This window comes from Rhincodon typus, chromosome 22 (assembly GCF_021869965.1).
Source record: "Rhincodon typus isolate 14 chromosome 22, sRhiTyp1.1, whole genome shotgun sequence".
Classification (NCBI taxonomy): Eukaryota; Metazoa; Chordata; class Chondrichthyes; order Orectolobiformes; family Rhincodontidae; genus Rhincodon; species Rhincodon typus.
The window spans coordinates 5,221,638-5,246,971 of record NC_063353.1 but is presented as its reverse complement, the minus strand read 5'-3'; the positions used below and the strand labels follow the sequence as shown (position 1 = coordinate 5,246,971).

The following is a 25,334-nucleotide window of genomic DNA, read 5'->3' as shown; positions in this document are numbered from 1 at the left end:
GATAAGGTGAATAGCAAAGATCTCTTCCCTAAAGTAGGGGAGTTCAAAACCAGGAGACATATTTTTAAGGTGAGAGGAGTAAGTTTTTAAAAGGACATGAGGGCCACCTTTTTTACACAGAGTGGTTCGTGTGAGGAATGAACTGTCAGAGGAAGTAATGGATGCAGGTACAGTTACATCATTTAATAGATGTTTGGATAAGTACATGAAGAGGAAAGAGTTGGAGGGATATGAGTTAAACACAGGCAAGCGGGCCTGGTTTAGTTTAGGAAAATGGTCGTTGTGGACCAGATGAACCAAGGGTCTGTTTCCATGCTGTATGACTCGATGACTCTTTAATCTGAATAATTTGCTGAAGCATCTACCTTTAGAAGGATATCAGTTGCTTTATCATTTATGTCGGAGAGAAGTTCCTGAAGATCCCAAATGGTCTGCTGATACTGGTTCGAAATTCCCTCCAACAACTCATCAAGTGGAGTGTCAGTTAATACCATTTCCAATTCATCCAAAAGCTGCAACACATTTTAGGAAAGTTACAGGGCAGATTTAAATGTTGGCTTTATATACAAAACTCAAAAGCTTTTGTTAAATGCTTCTAATGTCTAATTGAAATGATTCAATACATTAGAAAACGAATAACTGAAGAAACAGAATGTCTTTGAAAATTTGTTTCTGGAAGCATATTTTAGCAGTTTCACCTGTGCAAATGCAAGTGCAAAACTTCTAATCAAGCGAGAGAGAGAGAGAGAGAGAGAGAGAAAGAGAGAGAGAGAGACTGTGCCAATTTTGAATAGCGAGTCTCAAGGGAGAAAGAAGACGCGCATGAAGAAGAAGCAAGCATTGAGAAAGAGAGTGTTTGGATTCACAAGAGAGAGAATGTAGCGATCACTATAGCCAAATTTCCATCAAACTCCAGAATTCCTTGTATACATTGGATATAGGTGTCTCAATGAGGAGTTCAAAACTATATTTTCTTAAGAATTATATCCAACTTATTATAAGGACTGATATATATGGGTGATTTGAAAACATATGTTTTTGTGACAATGCAATTGAGGTATATTTTTTGTTGTGGTGGATTAATATTGTGGTGATAAAGCCAATCCTGATATTCTATCATCTTCAGACAATATATTAGCAATTCAAGACATAAGATGTTAAATGCAACATACTCTGGAGATCTACAGTCCTAAAGCTTTCTACCACTGAGTTTTCTCTCATGTCATTCTTAGGTCTGTTGAACATTAAATGATAGAGGATTAATTGCTATGATTAGCCAATACCTTCATTATCCAGGATCATCTACCAGGATGGTGAATATAAACTAGATAAATGTTGATCTATCTATCAAACAGTAATTCTAAAACTGGTAGTTTATTATTGTGTTCCAGTGTCACATTGTATGAACTGAAAGGAAACAAAACCCAGAGAGAAAGAAACTTGTTTTTTCCCTAACAACATTCTAAGGCCGACAATGTTAACTGAGTTAAGTACTTACCTGTAATATTATTCTACCTCCTTCAAGCAAACTTTTTACATCTACATTTGGATTCTCTTTTGAAAGATTTATGAAAGTATTAATCTCCTGAGGTATTGTTGGATCAGGGGTCCCATCGCAGCGCATGTAACGTTGCCACTGAAGGAAAAGCAAATAATAACAACAGTAGGTTACTTATTTCAACACTGATCCTTTGGATCAAGTATCTAACATCACAATCTAAAATATGATGCTGAAAATTGAAAGGAACAGAAATGCCTTTATCCTCAAATAACATCTTAATTTGTTGTGAATTTAAAAAAAAATAAAGCATCTCTCCCACTAAATGCCTGATGCTGCCCAGTCACCTTTGGCTCATATGGGCTTTCTCCACAGTTAAATAAATAGTTTTGATGAATGTAATAGAAATTTCCATATTTTGCATTAACAATCATAATTTCTTGTTAACCTTCTGCTTGTCATGGCCACAAAGAAATGCTTTCACACACAACTTCTGTATTCAAATTAAAGAACATATGAAACTAAACAGCTGGATTTGTTAATTACTACATAAACGGCAAATCACATTTCCAAGTTTCAGAATGTAAAACTCTTCAGTCAGTCCCTTGGCTCCAAGTGTGCTTTATACAATGGTTACCAGGAGGTTTAGGCCCAAAGTTCCCTTATCACTGTATCAAGCTGATTCCTGACCGTCAGAATTTCATGAGTTTAATACAGAATCAAGAGACTTGGTCAAAATAGCCAAGATAACATTGCAATGTAGCACTGAGGCTAAGATCTGGAATGCACCATCTGCAAGTATGCTTGAGACAGAATCAACTATTCATTCCCAGTCTCTTAGTCTAAAAATATCGGTATGAATGAGATGGTCAGCGATGTCTGGGGCAGGGGAGGGTCAAATCAAGTGGCGGGGGCAGGGGGGTGCGGAGTGGTATGCTCACCGCAACAGCTTTTTGAGAGAGACAGTTCCAGGTTTTCACTATCCTTTGTGTGAAGAAATGCTTGCTGAACTGCTTAACTCTAAACTTAAAGTTATGTTCCCTTGTTCGGGACTCTCCCAATAGCGAAGACATTTTGTTTTTGTTTATGTACCCTATCAAATCCTTCAGACACATTAGACACACCAATCTTATAAAACAAAGTTATTTTATAACACCACTGTATTCACATTTATCTATTCAACAGCCACCAAAAGTTCTAAAATCAAGGGAATAACAGCCTACACTAGGCCGCAATATTGAGAAACGTTACCTTCTTCATTTCTCTCCGGCTTTTGTACACCTTCTGAATAGCATGATGTTTTCTTTCCAAAATCTGGTAAAGTTCGGGTAGTTCAAGTTCTTTACGTGCTTTATCCTATTTTGAGGTGAAAACCAAATCAATCCATGTCAGCTATATTAGAAGAAGTTGCTTTGATATATAATGTAAATTTAATCGATACTAAGTCCACTTTTCCAGCACTTCAGAAGAAAACAGTTTAAGGAACAATTTTTGAGAGATTGCCAAGCACTCAGTACATCATGCATAATACGCAGTCACGGATTTTTGTCCAATTCAACTTGGCAGGAAATGGATTGATTTTCTTTGCGATAACAACCTTACCATTTTAAATCAGTGTACATATTATTACAAGCTAAATAAATTGTGTAGACATCAGTTGAACTCCTACTGGTTTGTATATGGATAGTTCTAATTCTAGAGCATATTCCTGATGACTAGTTACAAAGATGCCTGTCCCTTTAAAATGGCAGCTCAGATGGTCCTATTAGATAGGTTGTCTCTAAAGGGGTAGAGTTATGTTAAATAAATATAACAGGTTTTAAACAAGTGGAACGGTCTCCCACTAACCCAAACTTCTCTGGACATCTTTCCCTGTAAAGGCACCAACTCCATGAACGCCCATCGCCAAACAGACCACTTCTACCTCATTCACAAGGTCAACACTTCGGGTGACACCCTGACACAGTGGCACAGTGGTTAGCACTCCTGCCTCACAGCACCAGGAACCCGACTTGATTCCAACCATGTGCGACTGTCTGTGTGGAGTTTGTACATTTTCCCTGTGTCGCCGTGGGTTTCCTGCCGGTGCTCCACTTTCCTCCCACAGTCCAAAGTTGTCCAAGTTAGGTGGATTGGCCATACTAAAAAGTTCCCCATATGTCCAGGGATGTGCGGATTAGTTGGGTTAGCCATGGTAAAAAACGCATGTGGGTTATGGGGATGGGATGGGGAATCAGTGCAGAATCAATGGGCTGAATGGCTTCTTTCCGCACTGTAGGGATTCTATGATTCTAACAAAGAGGAATAGCTTGAAGACCCTTTTCTTCAATCTGTTTAAGCCCACTGAAACAATTTCTTCTTGCCCTGACTCAATTTTCTCTTTCAGTCCCTTCCCACCTGCATCATGACCCTTCTGATGCCAGCTGGCTCCTTAAGAGTTTGCACTGTTAGAACATAGAACATAGAACAGTACAGCACAGTACAGGCCCTTCGGCCCACGATGTTGTGCTGAACTTTTACCCGAAACCTAAGGTCTATCTAACCTCCACCCCTACCTTATACTATCATCCATATGCCTATCTAACAGTCACTTAAATGCCCCTAATGAGGACAACTCCACTACCCTCTCCGGCAATGCATTCCACACCCCTCCCACTCTCTGAGTAAAGAACCTACCTCTGCCGTCTCCCCTACATCTACCTCCACTCACTTTAAAACTATGTCCCCTTGTAATAGCTACCTCCACCCCAGGAAAAAGTCTCTGGCTATCCACTCTATCTATACCTCTGATCATATTGTACACCTCTATCAAGTCACCTCTCATCCTTTGTCGTTCTAAAGAGAAAAGTCCTAGCTCTCTCAACCTTTCCTCATAAGACCTTCCCTCGATTCCAGGCAACATCCTGGTAAATCTCCTCTGCACCTTTTCCAACGCTTCCACATCTTTCCTGTAATGAGGCGACCAGAACTGGACACAATACTCCAGATGTGGCCGAACCAGGGCTTTGTATAGCTGGAACATAACTTCATGGCTCTTGAACTCAATCTCTCTATTAATGAAAGCTAACACACCATACACCTTCTTAACAACTCTATCCACCTGGGTGGCAGGTTCTAACTGCCTCCTTTTCATCACAGATGTCCAATCACACTACACTTCCATTCCTGCACCATTCCCCTGCTCCAAATTCACCCTCCCTCAAACTTCACCCATATCCTCCAAATAAAATGTATTGCCAAATGTACACAGATGGGTGCAAGCTATGCCTGTCTTTCGTGGGGTATGTCCAAACAAGGCCCTTTCTCTCACCTTGTTTATGAATGACTGTAAAGATGCTATTTCCTACTTTTGCTCTGAAAACATTATCTAGTTTGCTACTAATTTCAACATTTGTTTCACTTTCAAATAGTCCATCTCTAACTCTTCATTTTCTAACCATGATTTCTCTAATATTCACAATAAGCTCTCTGATTACCATAGCTACCTTGAATGCAGTTCCTCACATCCTGCTTTCCCTATCCCTGTCTCCATCACATTTGGTTTGAAGATGCAACCTTCCATACTAGCACTTCCAATATCTTTCTTTTTCTTTAACCAAGGAATTCTCCGACTACGTGTGACAGAACCCACTGGTTTGACCATTTCACTTCATACAACATCACACCCTTTTCCTGCCTTCCCACAATTAGATTGATTCCACTGTCCTTAATATCCATCCAGCAGCTCTGTATTCAACCACCTCATGCATAATGTCACTGCCACACAAATATTTTCTTATCTGCTTCTAGAATTTAGAAGATGTGGAGGTGCCAGTGTTGGACAAGGTCAAAAATCTCACAACACCAGGTTATTGTCCAACAGGTTTATTTGAAGACACAAGCTTTCAGAGTCTCGCTCCTTCTTCAAGTGTTCGTGAGAGAGGTGGCATCAGACACAGAATTTATAAGCAAAAGATCAACGGGTTATAGAACTGATGCAAATGTATTGAACAAACTTAAGATGGCTGTTAAATTTTTAATCAGTTAGAAAGGAGATGATTAATATGAAAATCCCAGAATTTCTTTCAAGTCACTACCCATGATAACTAAAGATTTTATCAGTATACCAGAAATAACATCTCAGGTCATTTTAGGTGTGAGGCCTTGTTTAGAATCTGTCTGGTTTTAACATGGAGTCAGACTAGTTTTATTTCCAAAGCAGGAGTTTATAAAATGCCACATTGACTGTCTACAAATTGTGTGCTTTTTGAACAAAATAGAATGTATCTGCAATTACCAATCTGCAAATACAAATTCAGCCCATAGATCTATATGTTTGTGTGTGACTGTGTGTGTGTGTGAGTGTGTGTGTATGTATGCACGTGTCAGAGTGTGATGTGTGAGAGTGTATATTGTGGTGGGGTCACCTGCAGTGCGACATGAACCCAAGATCCCAAGTTGAGGATGTCCTCATGGGTACCGAACTTGGCTATCAGCCTCTACTCGGTGACTCTGCATTGTTGTGTATTCCAAAGTCTGCCTTGGAGGACGTTTACCCGAAGATCCGAGGCCGAATGTCCCTGACCGCCGAAGTGTTCCCCCATTGGGAGGGATCATCCCTGTCTGGCAATTGTTGTGCAGTGCCCATTCATCCGTTGTTGTAGCATCTGCCAATATACCATGCCTTGAGGCATCCTTACCTGCAGGGTATGAGATAGACAAAATTAGACAAGTCATGAGTGTCTGCCATGCATGTGGTGGGTGGCGTTCCCATGCGTGACGGTAGTGTCCATGTTGATGATCTGACATGTCTTGCAGAGGTTGCCAGAGGTTTGGTGGTCATTTGAAAGTAAGAAATGGAGGCATGGGGAAGACCTTGGCATGGGGAAGAACATGGTGCAGTTTCTCCACTCCCGGGAAGTACTGGACGACAAAAGGTATCTTATCAGTGGTATCCCATGTCTGTCTTCTGAGGAGGACACTACAGAATTTTGCTGTGGCATGTCAGAACTGGCAATTGATGAGTCAAGCATCGTATCTTGTTCTTATGAGGGTGTCCTTCAAGACCTTGAGATGTCCATCGTGTTTCTCTTCATCTGAACAGATCCTGTGTATGCGTAGGGCTTGTCTGTAAGGGATGGCTTTTTTTAAAATATGTTTAGGGTGGAAGCTAGAGAAAGGCAGCATCGTGAGGTTATCTGTAGGCTTGCAGTAGAGTGAGGTATTGAGTTGACTGTCCTTGATGGGCATGCGTGTGTCCAAGAATGAGACTGATTCTAAAGAGTAGTCCATGGTAAAACTGATGGTGGGATGAAACTTGTTGATATCACAATGTAGTTGTTTCAGTAATTCCTCGCAGTGAGTCCAATGGAAGAAAATGTTGTCATTGTATCTGGTGTATAGCATTGGTCAGAGGCCCTGTGCAGTAAAGAAGTCTTGTGCATGAAAATATTGGCATATTGGGGTGCAAATCTGGACCCTAAGGCTGTTCCGTGTGTCTGGATGAAGAAATGGTTGTCGAAGGTGAAGACGTTGTGGTTGAGGATAAAGTGGTTGAGTTGTCAGATGGTGTCTGTAAATTGTTGGCAGTTGTTGGTATTGAGTACTGAGGATGTTGCAGCGATGCCATCATCATGGGGAATGCTAGTGTAGAGTGCCGAAATGTCTACTGTGATGAGGAATGTTCCTGGTTCAATTGGTCCATGGGTACTGAGTTTCTGTAAGAAATCTGTAGTGTCACGACAGAAGCTGCGGGTTCCCTGTACAATGGGCTTCAAGATGCCTTAGACATAACCAAAGAAATTCTTAGACAGGATCCCATTACCTGATACGATGGGACGTCCAGGTGTGTTGACTTTATGTATCTTTGGAAGTACCCTACGCTAGAAGTACGCAGGATGAGACTGCGTAGAGTACTCTGAAGGACTAGAGCAAAAGTCTTGATCGGTCTGTTAAGTTCACAAGTTCACTACCCAGCCTTCAGGACAACATCAACTACAACACCATTCAACCCTGTCATGGCAACCTCTTTAAGACATGACAGATCATCGACTTGGATACTACCATCACACATGGGAACACCATCCACCATGTGCACAGCAGACACTCATGTGACTTGGCCAACAATGTCTATCTCGTATGTTGCAGGCAAGGATGCCCTGAGGCATGGTATATTGGTGAAACCACGCAGATGCTATGACAACGGATGAATGGACATCGCACAACAATCTCCAGACAGGGATGTTCCCTCCCAGTGCAGAGCACTTCAGCGGTCAAGGATATTCAGCTTCAAATCTTCAGGTAAACATCCTCCAAGGCGGACTTCAGGATACTCAACAACGTAGAGTCACCAAGCAGAAGCTGATGGCCAAGTTCGGTACCCATGAGGACGGCCTCAACCGGGATCTTGGGTTCATGTCGCATTACAAGTGACCCCAACACACCATACACTCTCTCACACACACTCATATATATATATATATATATATATATCTACGGAAAACAAAACAAAAATTGCTGGAAAAACTCAGCAGGTCTGCCAGCATCTGTGAAGGAAAAAACAGAGTTAACGTTTCGGGTCCGGTGACCCTTCCTCAGAACTGATGGTGGTTGGTAAAATATCAGTTTATATGCAGGAAAAAGGGGGATGGGGATGGGGTAGGGAGTAAATGATAGGTTAGAGCCTAAAGAAAGAGAAGAGCAGTTGGACAGACAAAGAGTTGATAATGATCAGGCTGGGAGGGCGAACAGTTGTTAATGGGGACTACTAGTGACTAATAACAGGTAGTGTGTAATGGCAGGCTATGTGGTAACAGGGCCTGGTGTGTGGGGTAGGGGGCTGGAACATGGGAGAGTTTAGGCCCTAAGGGCTGAATTTGCATTTGCAGAATTTTAATTGCAGATACATTCTATTTTGTTCAAAAAGCACACAATTTGTAGACAGTCAATGTGGCACTTTATAAATTCCTACTTTGGAAATAAAACCAGTTTGACTCCAAGTTGATACTCAGCCAGATTCTAAACAAGGCCTCACACCTAAAGTGCATTGTCTGACCTGAGATGTCACCTCTGGTGTACTTTGATAAAACCTTTAGTTATCTCAGGGCAGTGACTTGAAAGAAATTCTGGGATTTGCATATTAATCAATTGAAACCTGCATCTCCCTTCTAAGTGATTAAAGATTTAACAACCATCTTAAGTTTGTACAATACATTTGCATCAGTTTTATGACCCTTTGATCTTTTGCTTATAAATTCTGTGTCTGATGCTACCTCTCTCACTAATACCTGAAGAAGGAGCGAGAGTCTGAAAGCTTGTGTTTTCAAATTAACCTGTTAGATCATAATCTGATGTCGTGTGATTTCTGACAGAATTTAGAAGGCAGGTTCTATTCTGAACACCCTGGTCCACTCCTTAATCATCTCCAACATTCCATCTCTTTCTCATTACACCTTTCCATCGAAGCATAAGAGATGCAACACTTGCACTTGTGTCTCCTCTCTCCTCACCATGCTAGGCCTAAACACTCCTTTCAGGTTAAATAGCTATTTACATGTACACCTTGCAATTGACTTTAGCACCTTTGCTGCTCACAATTCAGCCTAACCTTCACAGTGGGGTCTAAATGCAGATTGAGTGATCACTTTGCGGAATGCCTCCCTTCAATCTGTAAGCAAGACATTAGCTTCTGATCACACACACGTTAATTTTATAACCTCCTACTCTGAACGTCTCTGTCTAGGGTGAACAGGCAGGGACAGTTTAATGAGCAAGGCAGGACTATAAAAAATATATAAAATAAATAGGCAGAGATAATAAAAAGATGCTGAAGGACAAGGATAGAGTGTACAGCCAAAATCAGAGTTCTTTATACAAATGTAAGGAACAAATGTGTGTAAGGAACAAATTAAATGAGCTGCAGGCACAGATTCAAACTATAAATTAAGATTAAGGAGACCTGGCTACAGTATGGTCAGGTCTGGGAACTAAACATACCAGGATATAAGGTTTATAGGAGGGATAGAGAAAATGGCACACTGGCTGGAGAAGTATTACTGCTTAGAAACAGAATCACTTCAATGGTGAGGGAGGATGTAATGAGGGGAAAGCACCCAGTGGAGATCTTAGGAATGGAACTGAGGAACCGTAAGGGACTAAAACCACAATCGGCGTCACATATTGGCCACTTGGTAGCAGCTTAGAAGTGCTAGAGTGTATAAATGCTTAAATTAGGCAACTACATAGTACAGGCACAATAATATTAATGGGGGATTTTAATCTGAACATACACTGGAAAAACCAGACAAGCACCTGCCAGAGCAATTGTGAATTTCTAGAGTGTGTCCGGCATAGTTCCCTACATTATACGTCTTGGATGCAACAAGGGTACAAGCAATATTGGATCTGGTAATGAGCAATGAGGCTGATGTAATTAGTAACCTAATTATTCATTAGTATTTGTCAAATAGTGATCATAACATGATTGACTTTCATGTAGTGTTTGTAAGAGACAAGCAAAGATCTGACACTCGGATTTTGGATTTACATTAGGCAGAATTTAATGGGATGATGCATAGACTGTCCACAATAAACTGTGAAGTTCTTCTAATAGATAAAACAATTGAGGAACAGTGGATGGTGTTCAAAGAAACATTTAATGCTATTCAGAAGTAGTTTGTACCCATGAGAAGGAAAAGCTCCACCTCACAATAAAAAAACAATGGACATCTAAAGAGGTAAGGGGCACCATAAAATTAAAAGAAAGCGCTTATAAAAATGCAAAGAACAGGACAGATCCCACAGAATCAGATAAATGCAAAGACCAACAAAGGGCCACAAAGTGGCTTGTAAAAGCACCTAAAAAGGATTATGAAAGGAAACTTGCAAGGCACATAAAAAACAAATAAGGTATTTTATAATCATATAAAGTGAAAGTGGCTGGTTAAGATTACTAATGGTCCACTGAAGGCTGAGATTGGGGATATTGGCAATGACCAATGGAAGATGGCTGACATGCTGAATGATTATTTTGCTTCAGTATTCACCACAGAAAAGGAGGATAGCTTGCCCAGAAGTCCCAAGGAAATTAACAGAGTATCAGGGACAGAGTCTAAATAAAATTAGCTTAAGTAATCATCAATAATGCGGAAATTAATGGAACTGAAGAGTGAAAAATCCCCAGGACCCAATGGCTTCCAACTACAGGTGTTAAAGGAAGTAGCAGAGCATATTGCCGATGCCTTAACCATAAGTTTTCAGAGTTCCCTGCATGCAGGAATTATGCCTCTTGATTGGAAATTTACACGTATCTCTCTGCTCTTTAAGAAGGGTGACAGAGGCAAACCAGGGAATTACAGACTAGTTAGCCTAACATCTGAGGTAGGGAAATTGTTGAAGTCTATAATCAAGGATGGGGTAACTGATCACCTTGAAAAATTTCAGTTTATCAGAGACAACATGGATTCATGAAGGTTAGGTCATGCCTGACAAGGCTCAGAGTTTTTTGAAGAGCTGACAAAGCTGGTGGGACAGAGCAAAGTCAACGGGTGTTTTTTTTTCACATGGACTTCTGGTGGCTTTTGATAAAGTCCCACACAAGAGACTGTTAGCGAAAGTGGAAGCCCACAGAATTGACGGCAAATTATTGACATGGATAGGAAACTGATTGAATGGCAGGAAACATAGAGTTGAAATAATGGGTAATTGGCAGGACATGACTACTGGTCTCCCACAGGGAAGAGTGTTGGGGCCTCAGTTATCCACAATATTCATTAACAACATGGATAATAGGATATAAAGTCAAATATCCAAACTTGCTGACACAAAATTGGGCAGCATTCTAGACAGCGTTGATATCAGCATAAAATTACTACAGGATATTGATAGATTAGGTGAATGGGCAAAGCTGTGACAGATGGATTTTAATATAAGCAACTGTGAGGTTATCCATTTCAGACTGAAAATAGAAGCCACCAAGTTAAATACACTAAATGTCCAACAAGATTTGGAGATTCAGGCGCATATCTCTTTAAAATGCCATGAACAGGTGCAGAAAATAGTCATAAAGGCTAATGAATGCTGGTCTTCATATCTAAAAGGTTGGAGTATAAGGATGCAGACATTACACTGCAGTTATACAAAACACTAGTTAGACCCACTTACAGATCTGGGTGACACACCTTAGAAAGGATGTTTTGTCCCTGCAGGGAGTTCAATGCAGGTTTACAAGGATGATACCTGCCTTTATTCTCTAGTATTTAGAAGGTATTGGGATGATCTAATCAAGGTTTTCAGGATATTAAATAGAAAAGACAGGATAGATGAAGATAAACTATTTCCACTGGTTGAAGATTCTAGAATCAGGGGTGTAGTCTTACAATTAGGCTGCACCATTCAGGAGAGATATTAGAAAGCACTTCCACACACAAAGATTAGTGGAGGCTTGGGACTCTCTTCCTCAAATGGCGGGCAATACTAATTCAATTGTTAAATTTAAAGCTGAGATAGACGACTTTTTATTAAGCAAGGGTATCAAGGGATATGGACCCCCAAGGCAGGCATATGGAGTTAGGCCATAGATCAAGCATGACCATACTGATTGATGGAGCTGGTTTCAGTGGCTGAATAGTCCACTTCTGTCCTATGTTCTAGATTTATAAATATCCCTTTCAGTGTCTTTAGTTTATTTTTGTTTTAACTATTTAGTATCTTAGTCTTCCAGAGATCAGTTTTATTTAAAGAGTTTTCAGGTCAATGTCCCACTTAGATTTTGAGAGTTCAGTGCCGAGTATTTTAGTTGTCAGGATTTCTGTGATTTAGAAGTCAGTATATTGACTACCATGGTACACCTACATTGAGTGGTTGCACAAACATCCTATTCCGCATGAGAATTCAAGGACACTCCATACATTCCAGACAACCTTGTGTGCGGAAAGTCCCATCAGTTTCTGAAGCTCAAGGAGAAGTCTGGCCAGTGTATAGAGTTTGGATTGTTTCAAGAGGTGGTCACCATACAGTTTCAGAAGATCCACAAAGTTAGGGAGAGAGTGACTACCAGACATAAGTAGTCGAGGAATTCTCCAAAGCCAATAACAATTAATGGCCATTTAAGTGTCATTTCCACTCCCATACCCCTCGTTTCAATTTTGAGGCTGATCGGAGAAGATTTGGGAGTGGGGTAAGGTGCAACAAATTACCCTGTTTGCACCTTGGGCCCTCGAGGGCTCCCCTTTCCCAACTGGGGGCTGCCCCATAAGGTCTGGTCCCTCCCAGGTGCTTTCTACAACCTCAACCCTAGCATACGCAGCCACGTCCAATGCCCCACCCCAACTGCATTACCATTGTCAACTCTCATGGCCACCGCCTTTAAAAAATCAATAAATTTGGTCAAGCAAGAGTTTCTTCTTTGAAATCCATGTTGACTTTTCATTATTTTTTTTTTGTTTCTATATGCTTTTCTGGGAACTGATTAGCCTAGTTGGCTAGACAGCTAGCACATAGCTCACTATGATACCAACAGTGTTGATTTGATCCCCATTCCAGCTGAGGTCGATTTGGTGCATAAGCTGTGGTCAGGTGACCCTTATGTATCTGGAAAAGAAAGGGATTCTATTATTTTCCGACAACTGATGTTAAGCTGACTGGTCTACAATTCCCTATAAACATGTTCTGTCCCCCTTCTTAAATACACAAATTGCATTAGCTATCCACCAGTCCTCTGCACTACACTCTAATGAATTATTAAATATGTGCAGCAATGCTTCTGATAACTCTTCCCCCAATTCTTTGAGCAAATGTGCATGCAATCCATCTGGATTATGGACTTTATCTTTATTATTCAATGCAACCTTTCATTTTAAGTTTTAAAATATTTTATTGTTCATCTCACAACTACCCATTCTATCTCCTCAGTAAACATCAAAAGAAAATAATTAATCAACATTTCCACCATCTTTCAATTTTTATTTGTGGTATTATCCTGCCAATGTTTAATAGTCCTACTCCCATCAGAACAATTTTTTAAATGATATGTTTGTAAAATATTTCATTATTTTATTTTATGCTTCTTGATAGTTTAATTTGAGGTTTTTGTTTTTGCCCTCCGGTTTCTTTAACTTCACTTATAATCTCTCTGTATTCTCTTATCATGCTCGCCTCTGCTGTCTATGTACTTAATGTACGTTTCTGTCCTGAACTTCAATTGCTCCCACATGTCCTTACTCATCCATAGAGATTCATTGATATTTAGTTGCTTTTTCCTTTTAAAGGACTATATTTTCCTGTATGCCGTTGAACACGGTTTTAAAAGATTCCTATTATAATTTTCGGTCATTGATTGCAAATGTCGTTGCTCGTTTATTTTCTCAAGTTCCATTCTCAAGCCCTTCAAAATCATTTGCTCTTCAATCTGTTAATCTGTGTTTTGTCATTCCTACCTCCTTCTGTATCATCATACGTCAGCTTTTCTTATCTGCTGAGATTTATTCCCTATTACCTGATACACATATTCACTCATTGACAGAATGGGGGTGGTGCTGCCTACGCAAACATTTACTGCCTCTCCCTAATTGCCCTGGAGAAGGTGATGGTGAACCATTGCAGTGCTTGAGTCTAGGTAGACCTACAGTGCCATTAGGAGTTTGAAGATTTTGATATTAACAGAGAATTGGTGATATGGTTCCAAATCAAGATAGTGTTTGACATGAAAGAGAACTTGCAGATTGTGTTGATCTCATGTATCTGTGGCTCTTATCCTTTTAGGTGTTAGAGGTCAAGGTTTTGCAAGATGCTGTTGAAGCAGCTTTGGTGAGTTACTGCAGTGCATCTTGTAGATGTACAAAGCTGCCACTATGCATCATGTGGCGGATGGAGCGACCATTGAAGATTTTGGATGGGAAGCCATTCAAATGAGTAACTTTGTACTGGATGGTGTCAAACTTCTTGAGTGTTGTTGGAGCTGCTCTCAAACTGGTAGGTGGAACAAACTCCATCACACTTCTGACTTGTGCCTTATCTCAGGGGACAGATTTTGGGGAGTCAAGAGGTGAGTTATTTTCACCACAGATCTCCCAGCCTCTGATTTGCTCTTGTAGCAACAGTATTTGTGACTGGCTCAGTCCAGTTTCTGGTCACTGGTAACCCTCAGGAATTTGATAGCAGCTGGCAATGCCATTGAATTTAAACAGCAATGGTTAGATTCTGTCTATGGGAGCTGGTCATTGCTTGGCACTTGTGTGAGATGATTATTATATATCACTTAACGGCCTTGAATAATGTCCAAGTCTTGCAGCATACAGGCACAGACTACTTTGGTATTTGAGTGTATCATACAAGCACAGGCTGCTGCAGTATCTGAGGGTATCATAGTGAATCTGCCCTTGCTGTGCCTTTCACAAATTGGGTTAGACAAGAGTCCTGAACACACTGGAGAAACTCTACTCCCTTGACCCTTTTACCTATCTGTTTTGTCCAAAAAATATCAAGGTAGTTGAAATTCCCAATGATTATTTTCCTATGATTTTACTCAATTCCCTGACTTATAAGCATCCTTCAACCTCCACCTTTCTTCAGTCTTCCAGCTCCCACTTCACAGGATGTTCTGCATTGCCTCAGCTATCTGTATTTCTTTATTCTGCTTAGGTTCTTTTTTTCTCTTGTTCCTTTGTTTCAATTAATAGCTGTGCTTCCTCTTTATAATGGTTCCATTGGAGAACTAAGAGAAAAAAAATTTTAGAACAAGTTGGGTAAGTAATTGGGAGCGCAGAAATATTGACTTGGGAAGTCAACTTATAGCAGAATCAGATGAGGTGTGCAGCAAGTGGCTAATCTGGCATTAGGCCTTTATACCCTTATAAGTGTTTCTCTATACTGCCAGAAGTTGTAAGTTCCTCTTTTCTTTCTCATATTTGTAATAGTGATTAGATACAGCAAAGATAATTGTGCAGTAGATCTTGATCTAATTGCTGGCTGTTAAAAGCATCATATGGTTGTGGAGCACATACAGTGAAATGTACCTGCAGACACACGCTTGTTACACGATCTGATTTTCCTTCCATTCATTTAAATGGGTGGAATGTTAGTGGGGTTCTTTCATGTATGGATGGCAGATGCAGTCCCATTTCCTCCCCACACTCCATACAGGCAATGCCTAGCACCCAGTCAACAACGACTGCTAACTCTGTAACCATTTCCATCCCTGCAATCCATGTAAATTTTCTCCATTTCTGGCCCCAGTGCCCCTCTGATTTCCATTGCTTCGCTGTTGGCAGCAGTGCTTTCAGCTGTCCGGGTTTTAAACCTCTGTATTTCCCTCCTTGCTGGACAAACTCAGCAGATCTGGCATTATCTGTGGAGAGAAAACAGAATTAACATTTCGAGTCTGATGACACTTCTTCAGAACTGTTTTGTATTTTGCATCCACAGATGCTGCCAGACCTGCTGAGTTTCTCCAGCAATTTCTGTTTTTGTTTCAGACTGCCAGCATCTGCAGTTCTTGGATTTATTTTCTTATAATGGAGATGAAACGCTTTGGCTATATGCTTCCTATCACAGTCAATGAGTCCTACAACTTGAGAGGCTTGAGAATTTAAATCACAGCTCATGCAACAGTGCTCTGTAGGGTGACAATCAGGAGAAAACAGGGGATAATGAATTGGCAGCCTATTTCACACCACTTTACTCCCCTGTCCCACAACACCCCACGCACCATTTTCGTTTCCATTGACTTCAGACCAATTTCAACAGCTCAACTCTTTGATTCAGATGCTGAGTACTCACAGTGAAACCATACTAACCGCTGCTGCAATTCTTGCTCTTTCTTCTTCTTCAAGTCTCAGTTTCTCAAGTCTCTCTCGCTCTGCATGTTCAGCTGCCAGCCTTATCTCCTCTGTTACATATGAAACATTTGTTAGTTCTCACAGGGAATATAAAGCTCTTCTCTCCACAGTTATGTGAACATTTTAGATTCGTTTTACTCCTTTCTTTGTACACGAACACCCTACCCCTTTATTGATCTCTAGCTATATCCAGGTCGGTTTTTTTGGGGAAGGAACAAGGTTTTTTGGAGGAGTACATTTTTGTAGTTTGTACACTGTGGCTTGCCATATTCATGTGACCTTTGATGTAGTTGCTTTCAGTATGGAAGCATGAAGACAGAAGTAATTAACGGCAGCACATGGAACAAAAGTGGTGGCATGAAATTGCTGTACCCAAATCACTTGCCACCCTATTTCCAGCATGGCTTCAACCTTCACCCTATTGTTGGGATCTCTGACATAGGGGCTCAGGCAGCTGGCCAAAACAAGTCATGCCTGTATGACAATCAGCCATATCAAACCACCACAGAATTGACTGTAGTGGTTCAAGAGGTGGGTTATCAACATCTTCTCCAGGACAACTAGAGATCAGTATAACTTGCCAGCAAAAGCCACATCCCAAGAAAGAATTTAGAAAATTGTGTTCCAAATGCTGATACTTAACTGCAAGCCTTAGTTTCACCTCATATTTTGTTGGCTTCAATGTTGAGATTTTTTAAAAAATTTTTGGTTGGAACTGTGAGCTATGAATTGAAGGCGATCTTTGGACCATAAGCAGCAGTATTTTAAAAAAAAACAAAAAAACCGATACTTTTTTATAGGACCTGGTCTGGAAGTTAGTTGCAGGTTGGTTTTTGCTCAAGGAACACTGTAGATATTTTGGCTCTGGGGATGCATCATGCTCAAGTGTTAGCAGATGTTTGGATGTCAACAATTGCCATCACAGGGGCAGCTGATGCCAATCTAGCAAACAGAATGTTGAAAAAACAGAAAGAGAAACCAAAGTTTGAACTGGTTCTGAACTGTATTTTTTGGACAAGAACATTGTGGCTGTCAAGGCTGCAGGATGGAGGTTTGATTGTTCCCTGGTTATCCTCCCATTATCAACTTATTGAAAGGTTGAAGAATCAAATCTTAGTTATAAGCATTTAATGACTATTTCTTGAAGCCTACTGGAAGCTATTTGTATTGACTGACGTCTTCAGAAATCAAGCAAGATAAATTCTATGTCCCTGTGATTCTATGTATTGTGGATAAAGCTTAATAGAACAAGCCAATTGCATCTATTTTTCTTTAAATTTGTCCTATAATTGGGTCTGCCTGTTTGTCTATGTATGAATGAGGGCTAGAATCAAAGAAGATTGGGTTTAAATCATACACATTAATTAGATTATCTTGCTATTTAACTTTGCTCAGCTGAAGCTATAATATTCATCATACATTGTTAATTATTTTGTTTAGGCTATAAAGTTGGTACTGGTTATTCACAAAGCCTGATTAGGATCAATTGTGAGGGTCATTGAATGTTCTAATTTTATTGTGGTGTGAATACAGGAATAGGGAGGCTGATTTGATTTGGCTATCAATACTTTTGTAGTAATATTGAATCTCACCGGGAACTGAATCAGGATCTGATTTTATTTTCAACCAACATAGCTTATGAGAGAAGATACCATGGCATTTGTCTGCCAGTTTTTTTTCTCCCTCATAAAGAACATGTCAGGAGATCAGTTACTTACCAGATGGGCAAACTCACTCTCACATTCTAATACTTATTGGGACTGTTCAACAGATGACTATAAATTGTTTATAACCATTAAAATATGGGTGCGGTCAGGTCGACCATCTGCACAGAGTTGGTGCCATGATGTGACCTTGCAGTCAGGTTTCCAAATGGCACCAGGAATTACCAGAGTTTTTGTGGAAATGGCACAAATTCCTTAATCCACTGATAGATATCAGGCCTGAGTTGTGTGCACATGTGCATTTAATGAGGCAAGCAAGAATATAGCTTGGTGAATTTTGAAGGCACCTTTTAGAGGTTTCTGTTGGGTATTTTCCTTCTGTCATTGCTTAAAGGTTCCCTTGTCTAAATTGCACTGACATTGTCATTTCTTTTTGGGATGTGCACAATAACAACATGGTGGAAATTCATAGTTGATTTCATATATAAAAAGCAATCACAAAACAATAAGCTTGTTGTCAAGAACCAAATATTGATTCACTGATGTCCTTTAGGGAAGGAAACCTGTCCTCCTTAGCCAATTTAGCCTCTACGTGACTCCACTCTCACTTCAGATTTGTTGAGTTTTAACTGTCTTCTGCTGTGACCGTGCAAGTGACTCAGTTGTGTAAGAAAAATATTCCAAGATAAAGGCCCACCAACATCTTTCTCAGGCCAACTAAGGATAAGCAAAACATACTAATCTTGCCATTGATGGTCACACCACAATAATTAACTAAAAACAAAAGAAGCTTTACCCTCTTCCAAGCGTTTCCTCTCCTCCTCTTGTCTGAGGAGTTTTTCTTCAGATCTGGTAAGTCTTTGTCCCTTAGCTGAGCTCATAACGGAGGACTTGAAAGAAATATATGCCAACAAAACATCTGTTTTATACAATTGAAAGTCAAAACAGTAATCTCTGATGCGAAATATGTGCTTAGAACAACAACAGTACAGAAACATAGCAAAGACCTTCTGAATTTCATATTTTGACTGTTAGGTTGTGGTTTAAAACCGTCTAGGTCGAATGTGATACAGAAGTCACATTAATTGCTACGCTTTCTCTTCTTTAAATCCCACCAAACTTGCACCCCACAAGACTGCCCTCTTTCTGTACCAAGGATTAGGAAATAACTAAAATGTCTAGTGACATTTCCTGTGATATAAAAAGAAAATCATACTATATACATGATACAGCCAATTTGGACACGTCTGTACCATTCCACCTGACTTTTAAATAATTGAAATTCTAAATACATAGTGAAACATGTTTGCCAGCAGGAGAAGTACCTTAAACACATTCTACATAGGAAAATAAGTTTTCATTAGCAGAAAATTGAAGTTTCACCTAACTTACATAATTTTAGCACTGCACTCTTTGTGTTCAAATCCCAGAACGTTTATCAATGTGAACAGAGCAAACACATTCCAACTATTGAAAATATACTTATATGATTATGTTACGAAAGGATGCAGGCCACACAGGAACATCCTGTGTTGTGCTGGCTGCCTGGGGGACAACTGAGTGTCATCCCTCAGTATCTTTGAGCCAGCACAAAAACTTCGTCTTATTCCCTTGTTATCAGAACTGTTCTCTACTCATTATCATTATCTTTCAGGATGCCAACTTCTGTTCATTGATTCATTGTTCAATTCCTTATGCGCACTTATTTATCTCCAGCAATATTGCTCATAGGGAAAAGTGAAGAACAATTTTGTTTTGGAATACCCTTTACAGAAGTAGCATCTTGAAAAAAGGGGCTACCCATACAAGGAAATCTTTCTCCCTTCAGCATGAATGAAGCCAGCTACAAATAAGCACACTGTAATAAGTACATAACTAGAGATAAAAAGCAGTCACTTTAAAATAGCAATGCAATTGTGCTGACACAGATTGACTGAATGGCTGCCAGTGATGATCAATGGGCATCACTCTCTGCTATCCAATCAGACAGCTCAAAAGCAACATATTTAATTAACAAAAGAAAGCAGCATAATACTGGAGGAGTTGAGATTAATATCACCTAAAACAATTTCTTTCATAAAAGATTACAGTATTCTAACTCATATAACATTGCAAAATCAATGCAGAGTTAGAACCTTTCACTTTCCGACATCACTAGGATAGTTCTAAACATATTAACAGCTTTTTCTAATGGCACTCTTTCCAAAATACAGCTTGTCACCTCCTCACATTCACATGTGCCAGGCAAACATAAATGATAGGATCTGACAGCTGTACTAAAAATGTGTAAATCTCTAAAACTTTTTCAACACTACCACTATACCTGCCTGTCGCCATACCATTTGTTTCTTTCTTTGCTTTGGCGGCTGGCACCATAAAGAGAAGAAAAGAGAATTTGTGAGATATTTTGAAAAGAATCAGAACAGTTTAAAAGTTTCTCTAGCATTAAACCTGTAGACATAGAAAAAAACAAAACTAATTTATAAGACTGGATTTATACTGCAATGTAATTGACACCAGGATACAGTGATGCCTTAATGCACAAGATCTCAGTACTTTGGTGTGTTCTTGTTTGTATTCAATTGTCACTTTATGTGTTGCTGTACACTGAAAACAATGTTGCAAAGATGCAACACAACAGCAGTATAAATTGAGCCTAAAATATGCTTTTAAATCAGCAGAATGCGGTTTGGTCTAGTGGCTATTAAAATAAAGTATTTTCTCTTCAACTGCACTGTTTTAAGCAAAGGAATCTATAAAAAGAATGGAGTTGTTTGTTCAGGCAAAAATATCCTGGCAAAGACTCGTACACTTACTCATCCTATTGCCATGAAAAGCTTCCAATATGCACTTCAAGTCTCTAATTTTTGAAAAATTGATTTCTTTTGACTTTTATGTTAAGAATGTATCTAATAAGAAGCAAATGATGAATATTGCAGCATCTTCCAATTATTCATTTTAAAGAATTCAGGACAGTTGACATCATTCAACAGGATGTCAATATCTTTGTGCCCTACCGTGCAATTGGAAAAAATTAAATTGCACTTAGACAGCAACTTTCACATACTTAGCATGTGCTTTACATACAATGAAATAGTCACTGTCATAATGTTGAGAAACTTTCACACAGCAAGGTCCCACAAGGAACAATGAAATGCAATTTCTGTAACAACATTTATTAAGGAATAAATATTGTCTAAGAATCTAGGAAAATGCTGTTTGTCAAATCAATTGGAGTTTTTTTTATTCTAGGAAGGAGATAAGCCACCTATGGTTAACTAGAGAAGTTAAGAATAACATCAGATTGAAAGAAAAACATACAATGTGGCAAAGGTTAGTGATAAGACACAGGGTTGGGAAAGTTTTAAAAATCAACAAAAGATGACAAAAAATAATAAAGAGGGAGAAGTTAAACATACAAGTAATATCAAAATTACAGCAAGAGCTTCTTAAAATATATAAGAAGGATCAGAGAGGCCAAAGTTAATAAGTCCCTTAGAAAACAAGGCAGGGGAAATAGTAAAGGGGAACAAGGAAATGGCACAGGAATTGAATAAATACATTACATCAGTCAGCACAGTAGAAGACATTAATAGCGTTCCAAAATTACTAAATAATCAAGAGTCAAAAGGAAGAAAGGAAAAATATACAATAACTGTCACTAGGGAAAAAGTGTTAGGGAAGCTAATGGGTCTAAAGATCACTAAGTCCCTGGGCCTGATGCGATGCATCCTAGGATATTAAAACATGTAGCTACAGAGATAGTGTATACACTGGTAGTAATCTTCCAAGATTGTGGAAATGTCCCAGGGATTGGAAAACTGCCAATGGAACACCTTTATTTAGAAAGGGAAGGAGACAAAAAAAATATAGTCCAGTTTGCTTAATATATATCATTGGGAAAATATTAGAGTCTATTATAAATTATGTAATAGCATTTAGAAATCATAGAATCCCTACAGTGTAGAAACAGGCCCTTCGGCACAACAAGTCCACGCCGACCCACAGAGCATCCCACCCAGACCCATCCCCCTATAACCCACCTAATCTATACATCCCTGAACGCTACGGGAAATTTAGCATGGCCAATCCACCTAGCCTGCACATCTTTGGACTGTGGGAGGGAGCCAGAACACCTGAAGGAAATCCACGCAGACACGGGGAGCATGTGCAAACTCCACACAGACAGTCGCCTGAGGATGGGATCAAGCCCGGATCCCTAGTGCTGTGAGGCAGCAGTGCTAACCACTGAGCCACTGTGAAGATCAAGCAGTATGGCTTCACAAAGTGGAAATCATGCCTGATAAATTTATGAGAATTCTTTGAGGTAAAAAGCAGGATAAAAAAGGAAGCAGTGGATGTTTGGATCTACCAGCCTGAGGTTACCATGAAGGACCCTTCTTCTCAACTGAGGCATGGTGACCCTCAGGTTAAACCATGACCAACTGTCTCTCTCTAATGAGAGAGCAGCCAATGGTCTGGTAGAACTATGGTGACTTTACCTTACACATTGACATAGGCAGGTTAATTGAGTATGCAAAAAATTGGCAGCTGGAATATAATGTGGGAAAATGTGAGATTATGCAATTTGGCACTTTGCAGAAAGGATAAGAGAGCTGGATATTATTTAAATGGAGAAAGACTGCAGAAAGCTACAGCACAGAATGATATAGGAGTCCTCCTACTAATCACAAAAAGCTAGCATAAAAGTTCAATAGGTAATAGGGAAGGCAATGGAATGTTGGTCTTTATTTAAAGAGGAAGGAGTATAAAAATAGGGCACTAGTCAAACCATGGCTGCAAAACTGTAAATATTTTTGTTCCCTTATGTAAGGAAAGCTATACTGTCATTGGAGACAGTCCAACGAAGGGCCACTAATCTGATCCTGAATATGAACAGACTGTCTTATGAGGCTGAATGGGTCTGTACTCATTGGAGTTTAGAAGAATGAGCAGTGGCCTTGTTGAAACATACAAGATGCGGAAAGATTATTTCTTCTTCTGGCAGAGTCTAGGACATTTATATTGTTAGCATTAATTACTGCCTGTTCCTATTGCTGTTGTACTGAAATGCCTTACCAGGACATATAAAGATCAGCTACGTAGCTGTGGGTCTGGAGTCACAGACCAGGGAAGGTCAAAAGATTTCCTTCCCTAAAGGCATTAGTGAACCAGACTGGTGTTTTTTGACAATCACAGTGATCATTAGTCTTCTAAATGAAATTTATTGAAATTTCACCATTTGCCATGGTGAGATGTGAACCCATGTCCCAAAAGTATTGGGCTAGATCTCTGAATTACAGGTCCAGTGATATGTCTCCACAACCACCTGGCCATTATTCCGCACTCTCTTTGTCTCATGTTGCCAATTGCCTAGCTAGGTCAATAGCTCGCCTTCAATTCTGTGAACTTCAGCTGTAACTAATCCCTGGACTTTAGCAACAACCTACTGGAAGTCACACAAATGACATCCCATAATTCAGAAGATGTATTCATAACTTGGCAAATCCTTCCAACATGTGCTAGAGGCAGGCAGAAAGAGTGACAAAGATTCCTGGCCAGACATGTGATAGTACTACAGCTTCTATCATGCTATGTATAGCTCCAGACTATAACATACTTAGAAATGCATGTGTTGCCTTAGCAACCCACACTCATCAAAACAGGTCCTGCACGGCAGGCCATGCAGTCATGCAGATTAGGTTGCATTGTATCCAGGGAGAGCTAGGTAATTGGATTCAAAATTGGTTTGATGGTAAAAAGCAGAGGGTGATGGTTGAAGGTTGTTTCTCGGACTGGAGGCTGTGACTAGTAGTGTGCTGCAGGGGTCAGTGCTGGGACCTTTGTTATTTGTTATTTACATAAATGTGAATGTACAACTCATAATTAGTAAGTTTGCACATGATACAAAATCAGGAGGTATCATTGATAGCGAGGAAGGTTATCAAAAATTACAGAGGGATCTTGATCAGATGGGGAGTGGGCTGAAGATTGGCAAATACAATTCAATACAGATAAACGTGAGGTGTTGCACTTTGGAAAGTCAAACCAAGATAGGACTTATACAGTAAATGGTAAAGTCCTGAGGAGTGTTGTCGAATACAGGGACCTAGAAGTACAAGTACATACTTCATTGAAAGTGGCATCACAGGAAGACAGAATGGTGAAGAAGGCATCTAGTGTGCTGGCCTTCATCGGTCGAGACCTTGAGTATAGGAGTTGGGATGTTATGTTACAGTTGTATAAGTCATTGGTCAGTCCACACTTGGTGTATTGTGTACAGTTTTGGTCACCCTGTTATAGTAAAGACATTAAACTGGAAAGTGTGCAAAAAAGATTTATGAAGATGTTGCCAGGACTAGTAGGCCTGAGTCATAGGGAAGAAGTTGGCCAGGATAGGACTTTATTCCTTGGGATGTAGGAGAATGAGGGGTGACCTTACTGAGGTGTATAAAATCAAGAAGGGCACAGACAGTTGAATGCATATAGTCTTCTTCCCAGGGATGGGGAATTGAAAACTAAAAGGCATAGGTTTAAAATGAGAGGAGAAAGAATTAAGAAGGACCTGAGAAGCAACTTCTTCACGCAGAGTGGTGCGTATTTGGAACGGATTGCTGGAGAAAGTGGTTGAGGTAGGTACAATAGCAACATTTTAAAAACATTTGGATAGGTAAATGGACGGGAACGGTTTAGAGGGATATGGACCAAATGCGAGCAATTGGAACTGTCTGAGTGGGCACCATGGTCAGCATGGACAAGTTTGGGGCAAAGGGCCTGTTTCCATGCTGTATTACTCTATGACTTTATATGATATGGAATATATCTACACAATATATCTACGTAATTCTAGTGATATTAAACTATTACAATATTAATATTAAACTATTTCTTACAATTAATATTAAACTGCTATTCTATTGATATTAAACTGTTATGATATTCATATTAAATCATATGATGCATTGGCACAAAAATGTGTAACATTTTTGATATGATACTGGGCCAGTGTTGACATGCTGACATTATATTGACATTAAACCACGTTACAATACTGATATCAAAGTATGTTATAATACTGATATTAAACCATGTTATTGACATGAAACTGGGGAGGAGAGCAGTAAAGATGGGAAACGTCACAAACTTTAAAAAGAACTTGAATGAGCTCTTTAAATGTCATAACATTCAAGGCTATGGGGCCAAGTGCTGGAAAGTGGGTCTGGTGTAGACTTAGAGATAGTAGGAACTGCAGATGCTGGAGAATCAGAGGTAACAAGGTGTAGAGCTGGATGAACACAGCAGGCCAAGCAGCATCAGAGGAGCAGGAAAGCTGATGTTTCGGGCCTAGACCCTTCAGAA

At 39.7% G+C, this 25,334-nt stretch overlaps 1 protein-coding gene across 2 annotated transcripts in view; it reads right to left on the bottom strand.

Annotated features, from left to right (window-relative positions):
* Positions 1 to 25,334, bottom strand: part of dnai7 (dynein axonemal intermediate chain 7) — an 82,139-nt gene that overhangs the window by 56,128 nt on the left and 677 nt on the right. The window contains exons 1-6 of one of the 2 annotated variants that reach the window (XM_048610274.1): positions 20,299 to 20,305; positions 18,772 to 18,865; positions 16,270 to 16,361; positions 2,750 to 2,854; positions 1,499 to 1,636; positions 366 to 512 (exon numbers count right to left, since the gene is read on the bottom strand). In XM_048610274.1, coding sequence (XP_048466231.1) covers positions 366 to 512; positions 1,499 to 1,636; positions 2,750 to 2,854; positions 16,270 to 16,361; positions 18,772 to 18,856 — 567 coding nt within the window. In that variant the 5' untranslated portion in view covers positions 18,857 to 18,865; positions 20,299 to 20,305. Of the gene's footprint in view, positions 1 to 365; positions 513 to 1,498; positions 1,637 to 2,749; positions 2,855 to 16,269; positions 16,362 to 18,771; positions 18,866 to 20,298; positions 20,306 to 25,334 lie in introns of those variants that run through there. The other variant, XM_048610273.1, reaches the window with a different exon arrangement.